Source organism: Microtus pennsylvanicus, chromosome 2, assembly GCF_037038515.1.
Source record: "Microtus pennsylvanicus isolate mMicPen1 chromosome 2, mMicPen1.hap1, whole genome shotgun sequence".
Taxonomy (NCBI): domain Eukaryota; kingdom Metazoa; phylum Chordata; class Mammalia; order Rodentia; family Cricetidae; genus Microtus; species Microtus pennsylvanicus.
In genome coordinates, this window is record NC_134580.1 from 130425117 (window position 1) to 130448245 (window position 23129).

Consider the following 23129-nt stretch of genomic DNA (forward strand, 5'->3'; position numbering starts at 1 on the left):
TTACAGGAGCAGAAATGGCCCAAAGATGGCTGCATCATCAAAAGCCACCCCAGCATGGGAGACAACAGAACATGAAAGTTGGAAACCTGGAGCTCACCGCACAATTTGGAGACAGCTCAATGGGTTGGAGAGTCTTTCTCAGGCAGTTCTGCTGGCCTGAGGAGTCTCTAAGCTGTCTTTCAGGAGGGAAGGGTTTAGTGAATGGCCAGCTTCAGAGACTTCCTGAATTTCCCCTCTAAGATGGTATGGAATATTTTGTTTTGTTTTGGAGGAAATTGCTACACAACAGTAACTATAATAGTGTAATAGTATTAACACATCTTGTTTTATACACACACACACACACACACACACACACAAACAAAATCTTACTATGTAGCACTGGCTGACCTGGAATTGACTATGTAGAACAAGCTGGTGTCCAACTCCTGGAGATCCGCAGTTGTCTCCAGAGTTACAGTAGTCTAAGAGGAGTTGTATACAATAAGGAGTCAATAGGAAGGAAAAAGGAAGAAATAATATTTAAATTACAAGGTTTCCTACCTACTCCCCTCTGTCTTATTTTAAGATCTCAAGGAATTTTGCTTCTTGCTTGCTTCTGTATTTCCTTATTTTTTTGTCATAGATCTTTGGTAAATAGTTTTTGGATATTGAGGACTAGGTAATAAACTAAAGAATGTTGGTGATGTTTCTGAGGTTCCCTTGGGGAATAGACAGTAACATCATACAATGCAGAGTTGAAACTTTTACATTATATCTCATTTCTCTCAAGATTAGGTGACTACTAATGCATCAGATATACTTAATTTGTAGGCAGGGAAGTTGTCAAGATAGATCCCAAAGTTTTTAGCTTGAACATCTAAAAGATAGAATTGAGACCTACTGATTCTCCATGTGGGTGCTGGGAACAGACCTGGGGGCCTCAGTAAGAGCAGCAAGTGTTCTTAGGCATAGAACCATCTCTTCTGCCCCAAGAAAAGGAATCTTTAAGGCAGTGGAGAAGAAATAATCAGAAGACCATAGAGCTAGAAAATGGGTCTTGGGAACTCAAGGGAAGAGCATTGTTTATACTAGAGGAAGAAGTTTAAATTTTACTGATAACAGACCAAATACTAGAGTTAAAAATTGTGTTTAGCAATGTGAAGACCACTGATTATTATGAAGCATTTAGTATGAAAGGCCAGGTCTAGCTATTTACATATTTTTAAATGGAAAATTTTGATGCTAATAGTATCTCATTTGTCTTGTTTTCAGGTTTGCTGTCTTATTGATGGTATGTCTGACAGTGGATTGCAGTTTAATTCAGTGGGTAGCTTGACCATGAAATCACAACTTCAGATCACTGGTAAGACTTAAAAAGGTACAATACCTTATATCTCTGCCTCTTCTATTAAAAAATAATCTTGGTGACTAGAGAGATGGCTCAGTGGTTAAGAGCACTTACTCTTCTTCTAGTAGACCCTGGTTCACTTTCTAGTACCAAGATCATACGTGGAGGTTCACAATTCCAACTCCAGAGGACCCAATAACCTCATCTGACCTTTGAGGATACCTAAACTCATATGTGACATTCACATACACATATATGCGTCTAAATTTAAAAAAAGAAATCAGCCGGGCGATGGTGGCGCACGCCTTTAATCCCAGCACTCGGGAGGCAGAGGCGGATCTCTGTGAGTTCGAGACCAGCCTGGTCTACAAGAGCTAGTTCCAGGAAAGGCTCCAAAGCCACAGAGAAACCCTGTCCCCAAAAAACCAAAAAAAAAAAAAAAAAAGAAAGAAAGAAATCAAAGTTTTCTTAAATCTTATGAGAACAAAATCTTTAGTGGACTATTACATCTTAGGCACCTAATCAATATTTGATGAATGAATACATGAACAGAATGTTGAGATATATAAAAATCATTTTTATCTCAAAATATTTTATAGATACATTCTCCTCCATTAAACTGGTATCTAGGCAATCACTGTTGGTTATTAATAATTTTATTGATTTATAAACAATTGAACCATTATCATCACAATCAATTTTATTATTTATTTATCTGTAAAAAAATTTGAGAATTTTGTGTATAAGTACTGCATTTACATTATTTCCCTTCCTCCCCTGTAGACAGGTTTCCAGTCCTGGCAGCTGCTTCCCAAATAACTATAAGAGAGTATTATTATTATAAATGCTCTGCCAGTAGGTCAGGCTTGTTACTTGCTAACTCTTGCATTTTAATTAACCTATTTATTTTATTTTTTTAAATAACAGAAAAAAATCTTTTTTCATTTTACATACCAATCCCATTTCCCACTCCCTCCCCTCCCCTTATTCCCTCCACCTTTCTCCTCCCACCCCTATCCACTCCTCAGAGAGGGTAAGGCGCATTGCTTTGGGGAAGGTCTGAGACCCTCCCTACTATATCCAGGCAAAGAGAGTAGGTTCCAAAAAGCCAGTACAAACAGGCATAAATCCAGTGGCCCCACAGTCTTCCCCAGCCACACAACTGTCACCCACATTCAGAGGGTTTAGTTTGGCCTATTCTGGTTCCTTCCCTGTCTAGCTGGAGTTGGTGAGCTCCCATTTGCTCAGGTAGACTGTTTCAGTAGGAGTCCCATCATGGTCTTGACCCCTTTGTTATATTCTCACTCTTTCTACCCTTCAGCTGGGCTGGGAGCTTAGCCCAGTGCTCTGCTGTGGTCTCTGCCCCTGTTTCCATCAGTAGCTGGATAAAGGTGTTCTGTGGTAACATGTAAGATAGTCATCAATCTGACTACAAAATTAGCCCATTTCTGTTAATCTGGTTGTTGCCCTGTGGCTCGTGGCTTTACCTGTCTTTCAAGCATGTCTTGTTCCCTCTGTTTCTCCTGGCAACTCTTATGACTCTGCCCTTCTTCTTCCTAGCATCCTTAGTTTGGTTCTTCTGCCTATTCTGCTCGCTTGGCTACTGGCCAGTCAGTTATTTTTATTATTAAACCAATCACAGCAACAAATCTTACACAGTTTACAAAGGGATTATTCCACAGCATTTCCCCTTTTGTCTAATTAAAAAGGAGAATTTTAACTTTAACATAGTAAAACTATATATAACAAAAGTAGTTATTAAGTAAGAATTGCAGTTACAATATCTAGGTCATTTGTATTTAGCAAATTTAGAGAAAATATTCTTAATTCTTACACTCCCCCTAACTCCTTTGTTCTTCCCTACTCAAATGTTTGACCTCTTCGGGCTGACTACTTGGAGTTGGGTAACTTAGGGTGTTTGTTCCTGGAGAAGACTGATTCTCCCTATTGTAGCAGTCATTAGTTGTCTATGGCTCTTCATCTAGGGGTGAGTCTTACAAGATTTCCCCTGAACCATGTTGGTGTCGCCTGATATTGTCATTGTGCAGGACTTGTTTAGGTGACAATATTGTTGAGATTTTATGTGTATAACTTTCCTGTCGTATATAGAAGAAAGCACTGTCTTGCAGCTGATCTGTTTAATCTCCATGAGTTTATATAATTACTAGAGATTGATGTTTATTTTAGATTTTATTGCATTGTGGCTAGATAGTATCCACAGAGTCGTTTCAGTTGCTCTGAATTTGTTATGATTGGTTTTGTGTCCTGGTTTGTGGTCTATTTTAGAGAAGCATCCATGGGCTCCTGAGATTTTATGTTCTTTGGTGTTTGGTGGAATAGTCTGTAGATGTTAGGTACATTTGATGTACCACGCTGTTTTTATCTATTTAGTGTTTTGTTTTGTTAGACAAGGTCTCCTAGTGCCACATATGATATGTGACCAAGGATGACCTGTTGTATGTAAGAAGGCCGCTTGTTCGTTTTCTGGCTGCTCAGCCCCAAAATAATCACACAGAAACTATATTAATTTTTTTTTTTGATTTTTCGAGACAGGGTTTCTCCATAGCTTTTGGTTCCTGTCCTGGAACTAGCTCTTGTGACCAGGCTGGCCTCGAACTCACAGAGATCCGCCTGCCTCTGCCTCCTGAGTGCTGGGATTAAAGGCGTGCGCCACCACTGCCTGGCTAGAAACTATATTAATTAAATCACTGCTTGGCCCATTAGCTCTAGCTTCTTATTGGCTAACTCTTACATATTAATTTAACCCATCTCCATTAATCTGTGTATCACCATGTGGCAGTAGCTTACTGGGTAAAGTTCTGGCATCTCTCTCCAACAGGGCTACATGGTTTCTCTCTAACTCCACCTTCCTTCTCCCAGAGTTCAATTTACTTTTTCCTGCCTATTTAAATTCTGTCCTATCAACAGGCCAAGGCAGCTTCTTTATTCACCAATGGTATTCACAACATACAGAGGAGAATCCCACATCAATGACCTTGTACAGGGGACCTCCTGCTTCCCTCCTAAGTGCTGGGATTGCAGATGTGCTGCCAAGCTTGCTTTAACAATTTTTGAATGACTTTTGACTCTCCAGAAAGAATCTTTATATCCATTAGCATCACAAACCATTTACTCTGAATAGTAACCCCAAATCTAGGCACTCACCTACTTTTTAAAATGGATTTGGAGCTCTCTTACACAATTTGTGACCTTTTATATCTTCTTTCACTTAGCATGTTTTCAAGGTTCATTCACATTGTAGCATGGATCAGTACTTCATTTCTTTTTATTGCCAAATAATATTCCATCATGTTAGTATACAATATTTTATTTATATATTTCTTAGTTGATGGATATTTGGATTGTTTCTGCTTTCATTTTCTAGATTTATTTGGTGTGTGTTTGTGTGTGTTCATTTGTGTGTGCATGCATATGGAAGCCAGTGAGCAGTGGTTCTCTCCTTCTATCTTGGGGTTCTTTGGATCAAGCTAAAGTCCTTAGCAGGCCGGGCGGTGGTGGCGCATGCCTTTAATCCCAGCACTCGGGAGGCAGAGGCAGGCGGATCTCTAGGAGTTCGAGACCAACCTGGTCTACAAGAGCTAGTTCCATTCCAGGACAGGCACCAAAGCTACAGAGAAACCCTGTCCCGAAAAACATAAATAAATAAATAAAGTCCTTAGCAATCACCTGTATTCTCTGTACTGTCTCGATAGACTTCTACTTTTTATTTATTATGGATAATACTCTATGGATAATGTTATGAATGTTTGTACAGTTTTTGTGAAAATGGGTGCTTTCTGTTTCTTTGGGTATGTATGTAGGAGTTGAATTGCTTGGTCATATAGTATCGACTCATGTTTAGCACTTTGAGGATTCCAAATTATTTTTCAAAGCCACTGTAATTTCATCAGCAATTTAAGAGGTTTCTAATTTCTCCATCTCTTGCCAATGCTTGTTATTTGTCATTTTGATTATATCCATCCTGCTAGCTGTGGTTTTGTTTCCCCAATAGCTAAGATGTTCAGCATGTTTTTGTGTACTTTTTGGCTATTTTTATAACTGTCTGGGTAAAATGGCCATTCAAATTTTTTGGTTTCTATTGGTAAGTAACACCTTTATCTTTGTTTATCCCCTCAACCATACTGTACATCATTTTTAAGATTAATATTTTAACTTGCCACCTCTTACGTTGTGTTTCTGCTCAGAGACCTGCACTGCTTCTTTTCATTGAGGTGTAGAATTTCTTAGTCTTAGCTAAAACTTTCTACATTGTAGCTCCGTGTGGTTAAGATGAGTTGCTAGATTCTTTTTTTTTTTTCATAACAAATGTGTTAGTTACTAGATTCTTTAGGTATGGCAGGCACCTATTACATAGTGACCCTCAGTCTCTTTCCCTTTAATACTTGTTGAATACAGAACAGTTCACGTCCTGATGTATTACTTAGTTTCTGCTATTCCTGGCTTATATCATCTTCTGGATTGTGAATGTGTTAGGCCACAAACCATATCCTTTTAAAAATTATGCATATATATGTATGTAAACATATGTGTGGCCTCTAACACATAATTGCTACATTCAATTCATCAAAACCCAAGGGCAAACCAGACTGTAGTGGACATGTCTTTTTCCCAGCACGCTGGTCAAAGTCATGCTAGAAAACTACTTGATCTGTGGAAGTCAGAGATTAGGGCCATCCCCTGGGCCTGTACTTGCTCAGTTCCTAGATGTTAGACTGCATGCTATGCTGACTGAGGAGCCAGGCATGGTGGACATGGTGGTCCTGGCACTGGTTATGGGAGCGGGGTCTCTTGGAAGTTATTTGAGTATCTGATGCGTAGAAGTCCTGTATGTATGTATATATTTACTAAGATAGGAAAAATATAATAAATATAAATATCATAAATAAGAATTATTAATAAACATTTTAGGGAACAGCTACTTCTAAATACAAATAACTGGCTTAATCTTTAATGAAATTTCATTGATCAAGGAGTAAAACTAATATTTCAAATGCTATTTTCTCGTTTCTTTTACAGTCATCTCAGCCAAACTTAAGGAAAATAAGAAGAATTGGTTTGGACCAAGTCCTTATGTAGAAGTCACAGTAGATGGGCAGTCAAAGAAGACAGAAAAATGCAACAATACAAACAGTCCCAAGTGGAAGCAACCACTTACAGTGTAAGTTCCCACTGTGGTCCTCGTTTAGTCCATGAGCAGAGATGTGACTCTGACATGCTTCTTTCTTTGCATTCCCTTTTCTCTTTTTCCTTTCCCCACCTGCTCCTAGGACCCCTTGTTTCCTTTTTGCTTTTCTTTAGATAATATCCTGTCAGTTCTGGCCTGTCTTCATCATCCCCAGTTTAGTTGGTAATGGTATCACAGTTGCCATGAAGAAAAGGAAGAGATCTATGTAATAGCTTTCCTTTTTAATTTCAGTTTTCTTAAAAAAAGCCATAAATTAGTATTATATTTATATCATTATAATAGCCTTTTTAAATTATTATTATTAAAATATAATAGCCTTCATAAAAGATTTTATTTTATGTGTATGTGTGTTTTGCCTGCGTATGTGACTATGCACCAAATGTTTATAGTGCCCTGGGCAGTCAGAAAAAGGTGTCAGAACTGGAGTTACAAATGGTTGTTAGCCACCGTGTATATGCTAGGGAGATAATCCAGTTCCTCTGCAAAAAGTAGCAAGTGCTCTTAACCCTTAAGCCATCTTTCTAGTTCCAGTAGCCCATTTCTTTAACCGGGGCTAAATCAGGCTCAGAGATTAACTCACTTTTTTATTTTATTTTATTTTTTAACTTTTTTGTTTTTGCTTTGTTCTGTTTGGAGACAGGCTTTTGCTTCATAGTTCAGGCTTGCCTGGAACTTGCTATGTAGCTTAGACTGGCCTTGAATTCTTTATTCCTTTTGCCTCAAGCCTCCTGAATGCATTTACTGTAGGTCTGTGCTTCTATGCCCTGCACCTAATGTAGTAATAAGGGCGGCGGGGCTGCGTCCCCAACACCCCGGCCGCCTGAACGGCTAGCTTTACCCTAAATAATTACATGGATACTGTATTCATTTAAACACTGCTTGGCCCTTTAGCTCTAGCCCTTACTGGCTAATTCTGATATCCCGATCAACCCATCTCTAATAAACTGTGAGCACCGGTCTTACCGAGAAAGATTCAGCATGTCTGACCTGGTGGCTTGCTTCATCGCGTGCATCTTCCTGGGAGCTGGGAGCATGGCGTCTCCCTGAGGCGTCTGCTCCCGAGAGGAGAGCTGTGGAGTCTGAGTTCACTTCCTCTTCCTCCCAGCGTTCTGTTCTGTTTACTCCTCCCACCTATCTTCTAACCAATGAGGACCAAGCAGTTTCTTTTTATTTAACCAATGACCTTCCTCCATCATTTCCCCTTTTTCGGTTTAAACAAAAAAAAAAGGCTTTAACTTTAACATAGCAAAATTACATATAACGACACAGTTATCAAGTAAAAGTTACAATAATCTTTATCATAACTAAGGAAAACTATAACTGTAACTAACTATTCTTAACTTCATCAAAGACTCCAGAAAGATACAATACTACCTAAGCAAACAAGAAAGCAACTTTTAAAACTCTAGAAATGACAGAGACATCTCGCTGCCTGGACAGTCACCCAAAGTTCCTCTGTACCGTTGGGGCATCCATCTTCAGCCTTCAGGCCCATGGTATCCAGCAGACATTTCCATAAAGCAGGAAAATTCAAAGTTAGTTCAGTCACTATCTGTTGTGTCCTGCAGAATGTCTCGCAGACTCTTTCATGAATCAGGAACCCCGAAAGATCATCTCATCTTAGGCAAGTTCAGTAGTCCTCTCTCTGTGGGTTCTCTGTGTCCAGTTTATGCAATAGTCCAGGCAAGAGCAGTTTCTTGCCCAAATGGCTATCAAACTCCACAACGAGCCTCTTCGATGCCCATCTTCCTCTTGAAGTAGATTGGTGCTGCCAGGAGCAGAGTGTCTCATTGTCATGAAAAGTCCTTAGTTATTAAAACATTAAATGTCCTATTCTGTAATCTTTGAAAGACATGAAGAATGTCTATCCCACTGGCCCCTATTTTAATTTATTTAAATTAATTTATTATTTTGTGCGATTATGAAGGGATACATGCTGTGGTATTCATGAAATTAGGGGAACAACTTTGTAGTCGATTTTTTCTTTGTGGGTTCCAGGGACTTCAGGTATTTGGATGACCTTGGCAGTTTACTCAACTTCTCTGAGGAGTTCATTTTTGTATTAATTGTTATATGATACACTTAAAGTGGGGATTAATGAAATTACTTCAAGTTCAGTGAAATACATGGTATAAGTAAGGATTTAATTTGTAAATTCACTATTTCAGAAAGTGCATTTTAAAATTGACACATAAAATTATGTATATTTATGAGGCATATTTTGTTTCTTTAAATATACTCCTTTAATAATTTGTTGCCTTATAAGCAGTTTTGTTTTGTGTGTGCGTGTGTGTGTGGGGGGGTATTATAGTACAATTGTATCCAAATATAGTTTTCATGAGATTTCAGAGCATAGACCACCTGGTTAATAGTAGACTTTAAGAGGCACAGTAGGGGGTTGTCCACATATATACCTCAGTAGGTAAAGTAGGGGACTGTCCACATACATACTTCAGTAGGTAAAGTAGGGGACTGTCCACATACATACCTCAGTAGGTAAAGGTGCTTGTCTCCAAGACTGACCGAATGGTGGAAGGAGAGAACCAACTCCTGCAAGCTGTTCGTTAACCTCCCTATCCAACTAAATAAATGTAATTTTTTTTTAATTTAAGAAAAATAGGCAAAATAAAAAGATTTTAGATATTAAAGCTTTATTGTAACTTATTACGGATCTCATTGTGATGTTTAATGAAAACACTCTTTTCCTCCTGTTTTACTTCCAGTATCGTTACCCCTACAAGTAAATTACATTTTCGTGTGTGGAGTCACCAGACCCTGAAATCTGATGTTTTGTTGGGAACTGCTGCATTAGATATTTATGAAACATTGAAGTCAAACAATATGAAACGTATGTATGTAAGAGTAACAGAAAATGTACCTTGCTGTTTTTTGGAAGACATTCTTATGTTACACATGTGGAGCATCTCACATTATTATTTGTCCTTAAACTTAAATGTTTATTGAGCTGGGGGTGGTTGACACGTTTAATTATAGCATCCAGGAAGCAGAGGCAGATGGATCTCTATAAGGTCAAGGCCAGCCTGGCCAATATATTAAGTTCCAGCTAGCCAGGGCTACACTGTGAGACCAAAGAAAATAAAAAAAAAAAAACTACAACAAGTATCTGTGTGGCTATTTAAAGCACTCTGAATAATCTTGGTTTGGTTATTCATTTTGGATGTACTATGTTAGTAAATATGTATTTCCTTAGTAAATAAATATTAATAAAGTAATACATGGTGAATTATAGAAAAAGTAAAAGATTTAAAGCAGAAATGAAGGAAAAATAATTCAGAGAAACAAATGTGATGTTAGGGTAAAGGCGTAGGAAAATTTCCCAGTGTTTGTTTATAATGCTTAATTTTGAAGTTTCCTTATTTTAGATGGTTGTTTTATTTTCATTTATAAAATCATAATTCATTTTAGTTAGATCTTATACTTTAAATGAATTGTTTTTCTATGCTTGACATAATTTTAAGAATTTTTTTCTAGCTGGGAGGTGGTGGTACACGCCTTTAATCCCAGCACTAGGGAGGCAGAGGCAGGTGGATCTCTGTGAGTTCGAGGCCAGCTTCGTCTACAAGAGCTAGTTTCCAGGACGGGCTCCAAAGCTACAGAGCAAACATTGTCTTAAAAAGTAAAAAAAAAAAAAAAAAAAAAGAATTTTTTTTTTCTTATTTAGGTCTTTATGATATATAAGCCATTTTTAAATTTTGTTTTCAATGTAACTCAAGTTTATATTGCTAAATAATCAATGTAACCCAAGTTTATATTCCTAAATCATGCTAGTTTGATTTATACTGTTTTTACAAGTGTGGAATAAATATAATAGATGATTTGGATTATTTAATATTTTGTATTTTATCTATTAAATATTATATATATTGGTGAAGTTTGTTTTCTTTTTAAAAAGCAATGTTCTGGTCTTATAGTTCTTAAACCTTTGTCTAGTAAAACAGTTTACACATAATTGAAAGAGTGATCTTTCTTGTATAATCGTTCTTTTTCAGTTGAAGAAGTAGTTATGACTTTGCAGCTTCTAGGTGACAAAGAGCCAACAGAGACAATGGGAGATTTGTCAGTTTGTCTTGATGGGCTGCAAGTAGAAGCTGAAGTTGTTACTAATGGTGAAACTTCATGCTCAGAAGGTAAGTGATTACTTGTTTGTTTGTTTTTGTTTTTGGATTCTGGTTTTGGTTTTTGTTTATTCAAGACACGGTTTCTCTGTATAGCCCTGACTGTCTTGGAACTCACTTTGTAGATCAGGCTGGCCTCAACTCAGAGATCCACCTGCTTCTGCCTCCCAAGTGCTGGGATTAAAGGTGTGCACCACCAACACCTGGCTAAATGGTTACATATGGAAGTCAGAGGACAATTCATAAGAGTCAGTTCTTCTACCATGTTGGTTTCAAGCATTGAACTCAGCCGATCAGGCTTGGTGGCAAGTGCCTTAACGGACTGAGCCACCTTGTGTCCTTCCCCCACCCCTCTCTCTCTTTTAAAAAGAAATTATACAATAGAAGAAAAATTCAGAAATGGTTATACTGCTTCAGAGTTGAAGTTCTGTTGAATGTTATTCACAGGAAATCTTTAATAGTTACGTTTTTGGATGTACACACATGCACGCACACACAAAATATAAATAAATCATGTTGTTAAGATACCCTAATTTATGCCAGGTGGTGGTGGCGCATGCTTTTAATCCTAGCACTCGGGAGGCAGAAGTGAATCTCTGTGAGTTCGAGGCCAGCCTGGTCTACAAGAACTAGTTCCAAGACAGGTACCAAAGCTACAGGAAACCTTGTCACGAAAAACTAAAAGAAAAAAAAAGAAAAAAGAAAAGGAAAAAAAGATACCCTAATAAGATACTTTAATTTACTTACAGCTTCATGTTTGTTTGTTTTCTCAGTAGCTGGCACTTCAATGCAAAAGTCATGCTAGTGAGTCTTTCATTTTAGAGTAAATCCACAGGTGTAAGCCATCTTGTCTGGCTTAGGTTTTTGTCATTATTTTGTTTTTTGAGAAAGGGTCTCTCTCACTTTGTGGGTTAGGCTGTCCTTGAATTTACTTTGTACCATGTATTGGTCTTGAATTTGAAGCAGTTGTGTTTTTTTGAAAAGGTTTTTATTATATTTATTTAAGTGTGTAGATGCATTGATGCATTTGTATACTATAACACCAGTGTGGAGGTCCAAGGACAACTTGCAGCTTGGTTCTCTCCTACCATGTGAATCCTGTGAATCATACTCTTGTCACTAGGCTTGGTAATAATTGCCTTTCCTAGCTGAGATGTCTCACCGCTCTGAAACAGTTCTTTTGTGTGTAGCTTCCTTAGCGCTAGAATTATACACATGAGTTGCCATACCCAGTTCAGCCCCAGGATCTTCTCTTTGTTATATATACTCTGAATCAGGGAAGGCTGATGAGATAGCTTAGCGTGAGGACCTTAATTTAATCCCCAGAACCCATGAAAAGGTGGAAAGAACTTCCAAAAGCTGTCCTCTGACCTCCACACGTACCGTGGAACACACATACAGTAAATAAAAATAAAATAAGCTGGGAACTCGGCTTCTATTAAATAACAAATGTGGTGCACACACATTTAATCTCAGTGTTCAGGAGGCAGACACTGGTAGATCTTTGTTGAGTTTGAGCCCAGATTGGTCTATATAGTGAATTCTAGGCTAGTCAGCACTACATAATGAGACTTTGTCTCAAAAAACAAGATAAAATCTCTGCTTATTATATGTGCCTCGTTACTTTTAATTTTAGCCTCTTGTATTAGACTTCAGTTTTTTTGGTTCCATTAAGCTTCCAGGTAAGCAGTTATTTCAGGTCTAAGTGTATTATTAGTACTTCTTACCAGGTTAGTAAGTTCTAAGGAACCCGCCTGAGTTCTTTACTTCATCATGTATTACTTCAGCTTACCAAATTGAGGGATTAATCAATTCATTAAGTCAGATGAACTCATCATCTTTGGAAATGCTTTACTAACCTCATAGGCATTTCTTTCCTTCCTTCCTTCCTTCCTTCCTTCCTTCCTTCCTTCCTTCCTTCCTTCCTTCCTTCCTTTCTTTCTTTCTCTTTCTTTCTTTTTTTATATTTTCGAGACAGGGTTTCTCCAAAGCTTTTGGTTCCTGTCCTGGAACTAGCTCTTGTAGACCAGGCTGGCCTCGAACTCACAGAGATCCTCCTGCCTCTGCCTCCCGAGTGCTGGGCTCTCATAGGCATTTCTTAATCCAGTTAAGTTGACAATGAAAAGTAACTGTTGTATCATATTAAATCATAGCTGAATTTTTGTGAGTGTATGTGTGTGCTCATCTGTGCTCGTATGTCCAGCTATGCACATGGCAGCTAGGTGACAACAGTGTTTGTCCTCTATCATCCTGCAAGGTCTTCTGTACTTGGAGCTCTGATATTTTGGCTAACTGACTACCAGCAAGCTCCAGCACTAACTCCTATCTCCTCTCCTCTCAGCCTGTGTTGTAGGCATGTGCTGGGTCACATACCGCTTCTTATGTGAGTGCTAGGTTCTGAGTAATGGTCCTTATGCTTGCACAGCAAACAGTTTTCTCCTCTGAGCCCCATCGTTGACATTTAGTGTTTAAACTTGTAGTGTATATCAGTACCTTTTTGAAGCTGAATAATATTTCATTGTATATGTACACTGCAATTTACCCATCTACTGATGGACATTTAGCTATTATAAGTTATAACTACTGCTATTAACTTTCAGGAAAACATTCTCTGTGGTGGTTTACTGTCTCTTGGTTTATACTCATGAGAAGAATTGTTCTTGCTTGTTTCACATTTTCTGGCTTTATGTGGGGGTGTTAAAAGATTGATTTAGTTTTTAGATAGAGTCTCATGTAGAACAAGCCTCATGTTCACTATGTAACTAAGGATTACCTTGAATTTCTGATCCTCAGCCTTCACTTCCCCAATGCCAGGATCAAGATGTGCGTGCTACCGTTCTTGATTCACCTGCTGGGGATGCTAGGCATCAGATCCAGGGCTGCTAGCATGCTGGGCAAGCATTCTGAGCTCTACTCCCAGCCCTCATCTTCAGGTTTTGGGGATAGGGTCTCCCTAAGTAGTTCAGGCTGACCTCAAATTCAGCACCCTGTCTCTAATTCTCAAGTACTGGGATTTCAATCATGTTCTACCATGCTCCATATATTAATTTTCTTTTAATCCACAATTTTCCTCTATATCTTCCAGTTAATAGTTATACTTTCTAAAACTTTTGGGGATATAAGTGATTTTTATTTTTTTTATTTTTTGGTGTTTTCATAGTCTTGGTATATAAAACTGACTGCCCCGGAGCTCACTATGTAGACAACCAGGATGGCCTGAAGTTTGCAACAGTTTTTTTGAATGCTCCTCTTGAGTGCTGAGTGCTAAAATTATAGGCATGCACCACCATGTTAACTTAGAAATGTTTTTGTTGTTCCCTTTATGGGGTTTGTTTTGATTTTTATTTCATGTTCTTTGATTGCAAATTTCCATTTTATCTTAGTCTATCAGAATTTTAAAGGCCTAATTTGGGAGTTCTTTGCTTCAGAGAAAATGTCTTTTGCTTTGGATAGTGCCAGAGTTTGCTGCATCTGAAAACATTTTATCTACTTTCTACAGTCCCTAGCCTAACGTCTGCTTCAGCACTCCCCACCTTGCTGCTGGCCTGAGGCCTTGTACTTCCTCATAGCTGGTAACTGCCACACGATAAAGTGTTATAAAGCTGTGTTCTGCTTCTATTCTGGTATGTTAGATCAAGTTTTTGTTCACCCTTGAGGTTGCCTGATGGCCAAGGACTATATGTTAATTTTTTTTGGAACTAGTTACTTTGTGGTGGGAGTGCTCTTTTAATTCAGCTCTCTGAGGCGGAGTCTTTATAGCTTTCCCAGAGTTCCCTGTGAAAACATGTGCATTTAGAATTTGGATGTTTTTCTTGTTTATTTATTGTGGTGTGTGTTGCACATGCATGAATGTGTGTGTGTGATGTATGTATGAATGAGATACCCCTATGCTGCAGCACATGTGTGGTGGTCAGTTGTGTAGAAGACAAGTTTTAGAGTTGGTTTTCACCTCCTACCTAGATAAGACAGGGCTTCTTCTTTTGGCTGCTGTGCTGCACACTCCAGGCAGCTGGCTTGAGAGATTCTAGACATTTCTCTCTGCCTCTGTCTTGCTCTAGGAGTGTTGGATTATGGATGCACTGTGTCTTGACTTTTCATGCAGATTCTAGAATTGAACTTCGGTTATGAGGGTTGTCAAATTCTTTTATCTGCCAAGCTACCCCCACCCCCACCAGTGGCTTTTTTATTATATATGTATGGTATAGTTTTCTTGTTCCACTTATGTCCCATATATCAGTCATTATAAGAAAATATAATACACATAAAAATACTGTTTCATTTTATTTTGAGACAATTTGACAGTGGAGCTCAGACTGACCTGTAATATATTGTGTGTCCCAGACTGACCTTGAATTCATGGCAGTCTCTTTCTTGGTGAGATAACTAATGGGAACTATCCACCTGGTGTGTGCAAGTGCTGGGGCTCAGAGCCCGGGTTTTATGCATGTTAAACAAACATTCTGCCAAGTGAGTTTTATCCACAACCCCATTTTGGTGTGACTTTTTTGTTAAGATTATAAAAACTCCTCTTTAATCAAGCTTATAACATGTAACAGATTTGTCAAGTAAAATGGAAAGTTTCCAATATATTGAAACGTAAATCCATAAGTCACCATAAATACAACTCCCAATACAGGAAAACCACAACAACAAATTCATACTTTCCCTGTAACAGCCATGAACTGATCCTTGGACACTTGCTCAGTGTAGCAGATGTGGCCTGCTGGATATGGAGCACACTATGGCTTTGGAGTCACATACATCTGACAGGGCTGTGGCATTGTTGGCTTGACTCAAGAAGCAAAGCAGGTACCAGCACATTCAAACAGTGGATTGAACGTCCTTTAAATATCACAGTGAGAAGAAAGCGGTATAGTCCCGCTGTCAGGAAGATGTGAGAGTAGGGACAGATGCATAAAGCTTGATGCTGAAAGGTGGCTCACAGCTTCCTTTCTTTGGCTTCTTGGATAATGGCTGCTAGAACAGTAAGATATGAGGTTACCCACCCTCCTGACTCTGCTGAATGCCAAGATCTCTTCAATCAGATTCAGACATCAAATGTGTTCTAGGAACCAATATGGCTGTGTCCTTGGCCAAGCTGATACGCTGGTGCTTGAACTCCTCAAGTCTATCTATCTACATGGTAAATTTGTTTGTACTATGTGATGGCTCTGCTGGCGGTCACTCAACCCCTCACCACCAACTTCAGAGAACTTTCTGCCAAACACTATGTCATGATTTTAGAGACCTCTCTTAACACTTATTAGAGTACATTTTGTATATCATAAGGCTCATTTCAGATGTATAGTTAATGGGTTTCTATAAAAATTGTTATTGTATTTATTACATGTGTTTGTATGTATATAGGTGTATGAGTATGGTGAAAGTATGGAGGTGAGAGGCCAACTTTTTTGAGTTGGTTCTCTGCTTCCATCAGATGGGGTCCAGGGATCACATTCAAGTCATCAGGTTTAGTAGCATTTACTTTTGCCTGTCATCTTGCCAGCCCATACTTGGCATATTTTTGAGGTAAAATGTTTTGTTCATTTGTTTTTAATTTTTTTATTTTTGGGGGACAGGGTTTCTCTGTAGCTTTGGAGCCTGTCCTGGAACTAGCTCTTGTAGACCAGGCTGGCCTCGACCTCACGAGATTCGCCTGACTCTGCCTCCCTAGTGCTGGAATTAAAAGCGAGCGCCACTACCACCGGCTCATTTGTTTTTAATACTGTAGATTTTTAAACATTTTTAATTACAAAGCAACTCCACATTTTATCTGTTCTACTGTGTCATTTTTAACTGTATATTTCTATAATCCCCAGTACTTAAAAAAGAAAAATAGTAGACTTTTACCACTCTTGCTAGCTGTGGCATAATACAGTTACGTGCTATGGTATGGTGTTCTAGTAATTTTACTGCTGGAATTGTGGCTGTATCTTGGGAGTTTTGTTCTTTGCCTGTTGTGCCTAGACTGTTCACCTTGAGTTCGTAAGCAGTTTTCAGTTTTCCTCTTCTTTCTGTGAATAAAATTGGAAGAATGCATGAACATTATGGCATGCCTTTGGGCCTCTTTGAAACTTACTTGGTTTTTGTTTTTTCAGATAGTCTTCCTCTCAGAGAGTTCTTGGCGTCTTTCATTTTCTCTGAGTTCTTTTTTTTCCAGCTCCTTTATATCAGGAAAGTTATTAATTGGCTTTGCTATCTCAGAGTTGTTTATATTGTCCGTTTGCTATTGTAGTAATTTTCTCCCGTATTTCAGATAAAATGGTTAAAAGTTGTGTATGAGCTCTTAACCCTAACAAAGCTGAGGCAGAAACATGAGGAGTTCAGTGCCAGCCTGAGGTTGGAAAATGACTTAATACTGGGTTTGAATTAGAGTAAAAAATATATCTAAAAAAAAATGCAGAAGTAGGGTGTGGGTAAAACAACTAATCTCCTATTGAATAACAATATGTATAGAATTGAACAATTTGAGCATCTTTGTATTTTCCCTTTAAAATTTATGTTTGGATAAGTACTAGAAAGGTTTAATCATTTAATAAAAGGTTTTGCTTTTCTTTTAGTTTTAGTTGAAAATTACTCTCTTGAATCTTATTTTGTTTAAATTTGTTGTTAAAGGTCCTTCACAGAATGATGATGGTTGCAGACCCAAAGATGAAACAAGGTAAGTGTTCATTGATTACTTACTACGGAATGCAGAAATATACAAGAAGGAATTAAGCTGTTTTAATTAATTTAAACTCAGGTTCAGGGGGTTGGAAAGTTGGCTCAGGAGTTCTGAAGTCTTCTGGCTTTCACAGACACTCATGTGTACACCTCTGTACACACATTCACTCACACACAGGCACACATGGGTGGGCACACACACACATATATGAATAAATCATTGCCAGTTTTCAGGTTCAGATTGATAAATTGTGGGCCAAGAATGCTGACTTATCTATGTGATCCCAGCATTTCGGTGGTTAAGGTAAGAGGCTGTCTGTGAGTTTAAAACCAGTTTGGATTGCATAGTGTAGATTTGGGCTAGCTTGGGTTACAAAATGAGAAATCCTGTCTTTAAAAAAATCATTACAAAGTTTGAGGTGTTGGTACACACCTGTAATCCAGCATTTTGGAGAAGAAGATAAGATTAGGAATTCAAAACCAGCTTGAGTTATGAGAAGTGTAGTCTCAGCAAAACCACAAAAAAGGGAGAGCTGGCTCAGCATTAAGGAATGCATGCTGCTCTTCCAAAAGATCCTAGTTCTGCCAGCACCCATGTTAGTGGCTCACAAACTACCTGTAGCTCAAGTTCCAGTGGATTCAACATGTCTTTGGCCTCTGTGGACATCCACATGAATGCATGTGCCTACATATGGATACAAAACCTACATATAAATAAATAATAAAATAAATCTTAAAATTTAAATAGGAGAACCAAAAAACCAGTGTCACAGGTCATAAAAGAAAAATCATCCTGAAAAGGTGCACCATGTTATTTCATTGCTGCAGGGATATCAGAGTTAGGGAACATGCTGCGAATCCCAGTACTTGGGAGGTAGAGTCAGGGGGGCCAGGGCTCAAAGACCAACTTGATTGCTTGAGTTAAAGACTAGCTTCTGCTATGTAAAGGGAAATAGCGTATAATATGGTTTGGAAGTTGGATAAACTAGTACAACAGGCTCCCATGTTATCTTTCTACTTCTTTAATGTGTAGAAAATTTCATGATAAAAATGTTTTAAAGGGCTTGGATATAATTCAGTGTTGGAACATTTTCCCAGTGTGTCCAAAGCCAGGGATTCTATTCCAAACAGGGCAAAAAAATATTTGACTGGGATTTGATATAATCAGAATTCTATAAAATTAAATTTATTTGGCAGTGATGTGTGGTGTAGTTTGTGTTTTGTGGTTATGAGTCTTGTCAGCAACAACAGGAAGACACGCCCCCATATGCTACTAACTACTTGAAGAGTTCCCTTTTCTCTTAGGATTTCCACACATTTAAAGCCTTACCCTGAGTATAAAGAGTTGAGAATGAGCCAGGGTGAATTGGACTCAGTTTATACGTGCTTAGACATACAGGAAAAGGAACAGAACATAATTCCAAGATGTGACTATGGGCTTCTTAAGATCGCCCTGTGCTTACATGGCTTTATAGTAGTGTTGTTTATGATCCTGTGGCTTTCTAAGTCTCATTCCTCAAAGGATGTAACTTATTAACAAAGTTTAAAAATCAAGCAAAACTTAAAATTTAAATAAAGTTTATAAACTAGGGCAGTGAGGTGATTCGACGGATAAAAAGCATTTGGTGTGTTTGCTCTAAAGACTTGAGTTTGATTTCTAGAACCTTGGTAAAAGAGGAAAGAGAGAACTCATTCCACAGCATTGTCCTCCAATCTCCACACACATGCCTCGTGACTCGAACCCCCCCCCCCAGACACACATACTCCATGGCTCGAACCTCCCCTCACACACACTTTGGATGCAAACAATAATAATAAATAAAATTTAAAATATTCTAATTAAATAAAAATGTATAAGCAAGTTCTCATTTCTCGCATCTTAAGGACTCTTGTAAATGAACCTGTAAAGTCATTTATGAGGTATGTGGTTTGTATTTAGGGACAAGCGTGAACAGTCTGGTAAAGCTCATGGTTACAAACATTCTAGCCCTCATAAGCATGGTTTGTTTGTTTTTATTATACTTTAAAAAGTTGTCTTTAGGAAAGTAAATGTTATCTCTCAAAGTAATTTGAGCTTTCTCGGTTGTGTTTAAGTTTCTTGACTCATCGACAGACATGGTAAAGTAGATCTCATGTCTGCTTTAAATTTTCCTCTTTCTATTGCCTCAAGTGAAGATTGGGAAAACAGACAGAAAATTAATATAGTAGACTACTAAAAGGTAATGAGGCGGGTGTAGTGGGAGAGTAGAGGGACTATGAAAGCAGAATCAAGTGGACTTGGAAATTAAGAATAACTGGAAGGAATGCCTTAGAGCTGGAGAGCTGTATTGTCTGCATTTTGTTAATAACTTGATACTTGGAGTTGGGAGAGAGTTCCACTAATTATAGAAATTTTGGCTTGTAGATAATTTTTAGAGATAATCTTTGAAATTATGAGATATGAGATCCTAGAGAAAAATCTGAAGAAGAGGAAGAATCAGAGGGTGATTAGAAATCTAAGTACAAGATTATAAAAGCAGAGTGACAGAAGTTAGAGAAAAATGGCTTTTAAAGACGGGATGAAGGGGCTGCAGAGATAGCTCAGATTAAGAGCTGAGATTAAGACTCAGGTTAAATTTCCAACTTGGTACATGGTGGCTCACAACCATTCATAACCTCAGCTCCAGGGGTCCAACAAACACACATGTGGTATACATGTATGCATGTCGGCAAAACATTCATACACATAAAGTAAGATAAATTCAACTTAAAAATCTACAAAAAAAATCTAACCTAAATGTTTAAGATGAAATAGCTGGACTTGGTGGCTCATTTTTTTTTTTTCTCCCCAGTACTGTGGAGGCAGAAGGGGATCTGTGAGTTTGAGACTTAAATACATAGTTAGTTCCAGGCAGTCAAGGCTACAAAGTGAGACTATACCCTGCCTCCCCAAAAAAGAGATGGGGTAGTACTGCATATGGTGGTATATTTGTAGTCCCTGTACTTGGGAGGTTGAGGCAGGAAATCTTCAGTTGGATGCCAGCCTGGGCTGCTTATTAGAAAAAGGCTCTTGTCTCACGAGAACAAAAACAAAACAGTAACAATAATAACAACAAAAAACCAAGAGTTTAATGAACATTGTCAAATGCTACAGAAGTTATTATGACCATAGGTTAATAGTCTAGGATAGTTGGCCATCTGGCAAAAGAAAAATGTAGCTACTGCCTTTATCCCAACACAAAAGTAAATTCTAAGTTGATTTTAAATAAATTAAAAAAAAATGAAAATATAAAACCATTGAAATAAAATGTAGCTAATTTATTGCTGAATTAATTTAATTACATAGAAATGCAACAATTGCATATTTAAAAATATAGCATGGAACTGGGCAGTGGTGATACATGCCTTTAATCTCAGTACTCAGGAGGCAGAGGTGAGTGGATCTCTGTGAGTTTGAAGCCAACCTGATCTACAGAGCAAATTCCAGGACAGCTCAGGCATTGAACAGGAAAACCCTGCCCTGCAAAACCAAAATAAATAAACAAATAAATAAGTGAATGAATGGATAAGGGGAGATATACACACAAACGTATGTATATATGTATATACACATACATACACATAAATTTAATGTATACTAATTTTATAGAAATATAAATAATGTAAATATATAATATAAATAATATATGTGTGTGTTTATATAGCATTGAAAACCAAAAGGAAAACCCCTTTCAAACCAGTGTACTAAGTCAGTATCCTTGGACTGTTTGACACTCTTATAGATGGTGACTTTTCTCATAGGAAATATAGAGGGGTGTTCATAGGCCTGTAGGTATTTTGACTATAGGCAGTAGGATTTTGAAGAACTTGATTTCATTCCTGCTTATACAGGGCATTCTGAAGCCTTTCTGCAGTCACATCTAGTAATTTCGAATGGACTCCAGTTGTATCCTTGAGTAACTCCTCACTGTCTAAAGGGTTGTTACTCTTCTATTGCTGTGAAGAAACATTGTGCCCAAGGCAACTCTTAGAAAAGAAAGAATTTAGTTGGGAGCTTGCTCATAGTTTCAGAGGTTTAATCCATTGTCATAATAGCAGGAAGCAGACAGTCAGGACACTGGAACAGGAGCTGAGAGCTTTCTGTCCTGATCCACAGGCAGCAGGCTGAGAGAGACTGGATCTCACATGGGTTTTTTAAACTAAAAACTGCCTTCAGTGACGCACCTACTCCAACAAGGCCATTACCTCTAATTTTTCTGATCTTTCTAAAATGGTTCCACTCCTTGGAAACAGCTAAGCATTCACACAAGCCTATGTGCAAGTCTCATTCAAACCACTCCAAGGAGTTGTATAAGACTTTCACCTATGGCCTCTTTATTTGATAAGACTGGCCTGAAATTAGAAAGAAAAAGATTTTTTCTCCAATTCTTAAAATATTAAATTTTTAGTTTCCTGCTGTTCTTAAATAAAGGAAGAACATTTGTTTTGTTTCCCTGCTCTCTCCCCTCTTTGCCAGAGTGAGCACAAATGGATCAGATGACCCTGAGGCTGCAGTGTCCGCAGATAACAAGAGGACAAATGGGAACAATTCTCCATCCCTTTCAAATGGTGGTTTTAAGCCTTCTAGACCTCCTAGACCTTCGAGACCACCTCCACCCACCCCACGAAGACCAGGTATATATCTCAGCCTTCATTGCTGTTTTGTAAATACTGTTCTTTTGGTAGGTAGGAAGAGTTGATACAGAGTCTCCAGGTGTTGCCTGTGCTAGCCTCAAATGTTTCCTTCCTTATCCTGGGATCATGAGTATGCACTACCATGCCTAGTGTTTTTAAATGTGTTCTGTTTGGAAACTGATCAACAGGTACGTATCAGGTCATTGGTGTTTTGTTTAAGTAGAATCTTACTCTGTAACATAGACTGGCCTCAAACCTAGAAATCCCTCTGCTTCAGCCCTCTTAAGATCTGGGATTGCAGGTATGAGCCACCGTGTCTGGCTTCTGGCTTTATATTTACATTTAAAGACTTGACTAAGAATGATCTTTCCATAGGCAACTAAGAATTGCTTTTTTCCTTTAAGTTTTTCTTCCAGGAATGAAGTTCTATAAGGAAATGCTTTATTAAGAATGAAAATAATATGTGTTATATAAATCATAGACAGTACAGTTAGATGGAAATCTGTGTGACTATAACTGGCATATCTTATAGTTAAAAAAATTGGTTGCTTAGTCCATTTTATCTTTGAAAGAGCTGACTGGGGGCTTGGAGAAAAGGACTCAGCAGTTAAGAGCACTTGTTGCTCTTGGAGAGGACCTGTGTTAGATTCCCAACACCCACGTGGTAGTTCTCCAGCATCCATAATTGTGTTTCCTCTTCTGACCTTTGCAGGAACACACATGGTGCACAGCCATACATGCAGGCCAAAGAAAAAAAAAGGGGAATAAATCTGATAATTTTGTTTGTTTTCTTTTGTTTTCAAGGCAGAGTTTCTCTGTAGCTTTGGGGCCTGTCGTGGAACTAGCTTTTGTAGACCAGGCTCACAGAGATTTCACAGAGCTTCACCTGCCTCTGCTGGGATTAAAAGCATGCACAACCACTGCCTGACTACTTTTAAATTCTTTTTTTTTAAAATTTATTTATTATGTATACATATTCTGTCTGTGTGCATGCCTGCAGGCCAGAAGAGGGCACCAGACCCCATTGTAGATGGTTGTGAGCCACCCTGTGGTTGCTGGGAATTGAACTCAGGACCTTTGGAAGAGCAGGCAATGCTCTCAACCACTGAGCCATCTCTCCAGCCCTACTTTTAAATTCTTA

The 23129-nt window shown here is 38.2% G+C and overlaps 1 protein-coding gene across 1 annotated transcript in view; it reads left to right on the forward strand.

Moving 5' to 3' along the window:
• Itch (itchy E3 ubiquitin protein ligase) overlaps window positions 1-23129 on the forward strand; it is an 89760-nt gene that overhangs the window by 19759 nt on the left and 46872 nt on the right. The window contains exons 3-8 of the mRNA XM_075962650.1: window positions 1255-1345; window positions 6368-6509; window positions 9260-9384; window positions 10547-10684; window positions 17288-17333; window positions 21831-21988. Coding sequence (XP_075818765.1) covers window positions 1276-1345; window positions 6368-6509; window positions 9260-9384; window positions 10547-10684; window positions 17288-17333; window positions 21831-21988 — 679 coding nt within the window. The 5' untranslated portion in view covers window positions 1255-1275. The remainder of the gene's footprint in view (window positions 1-1254; window positions 1346-6367; window positions 6510-9259; window positions 9385-10546; window positions 10685-17287; window positions 17334-21830; window positions 21989-23129) is intronic.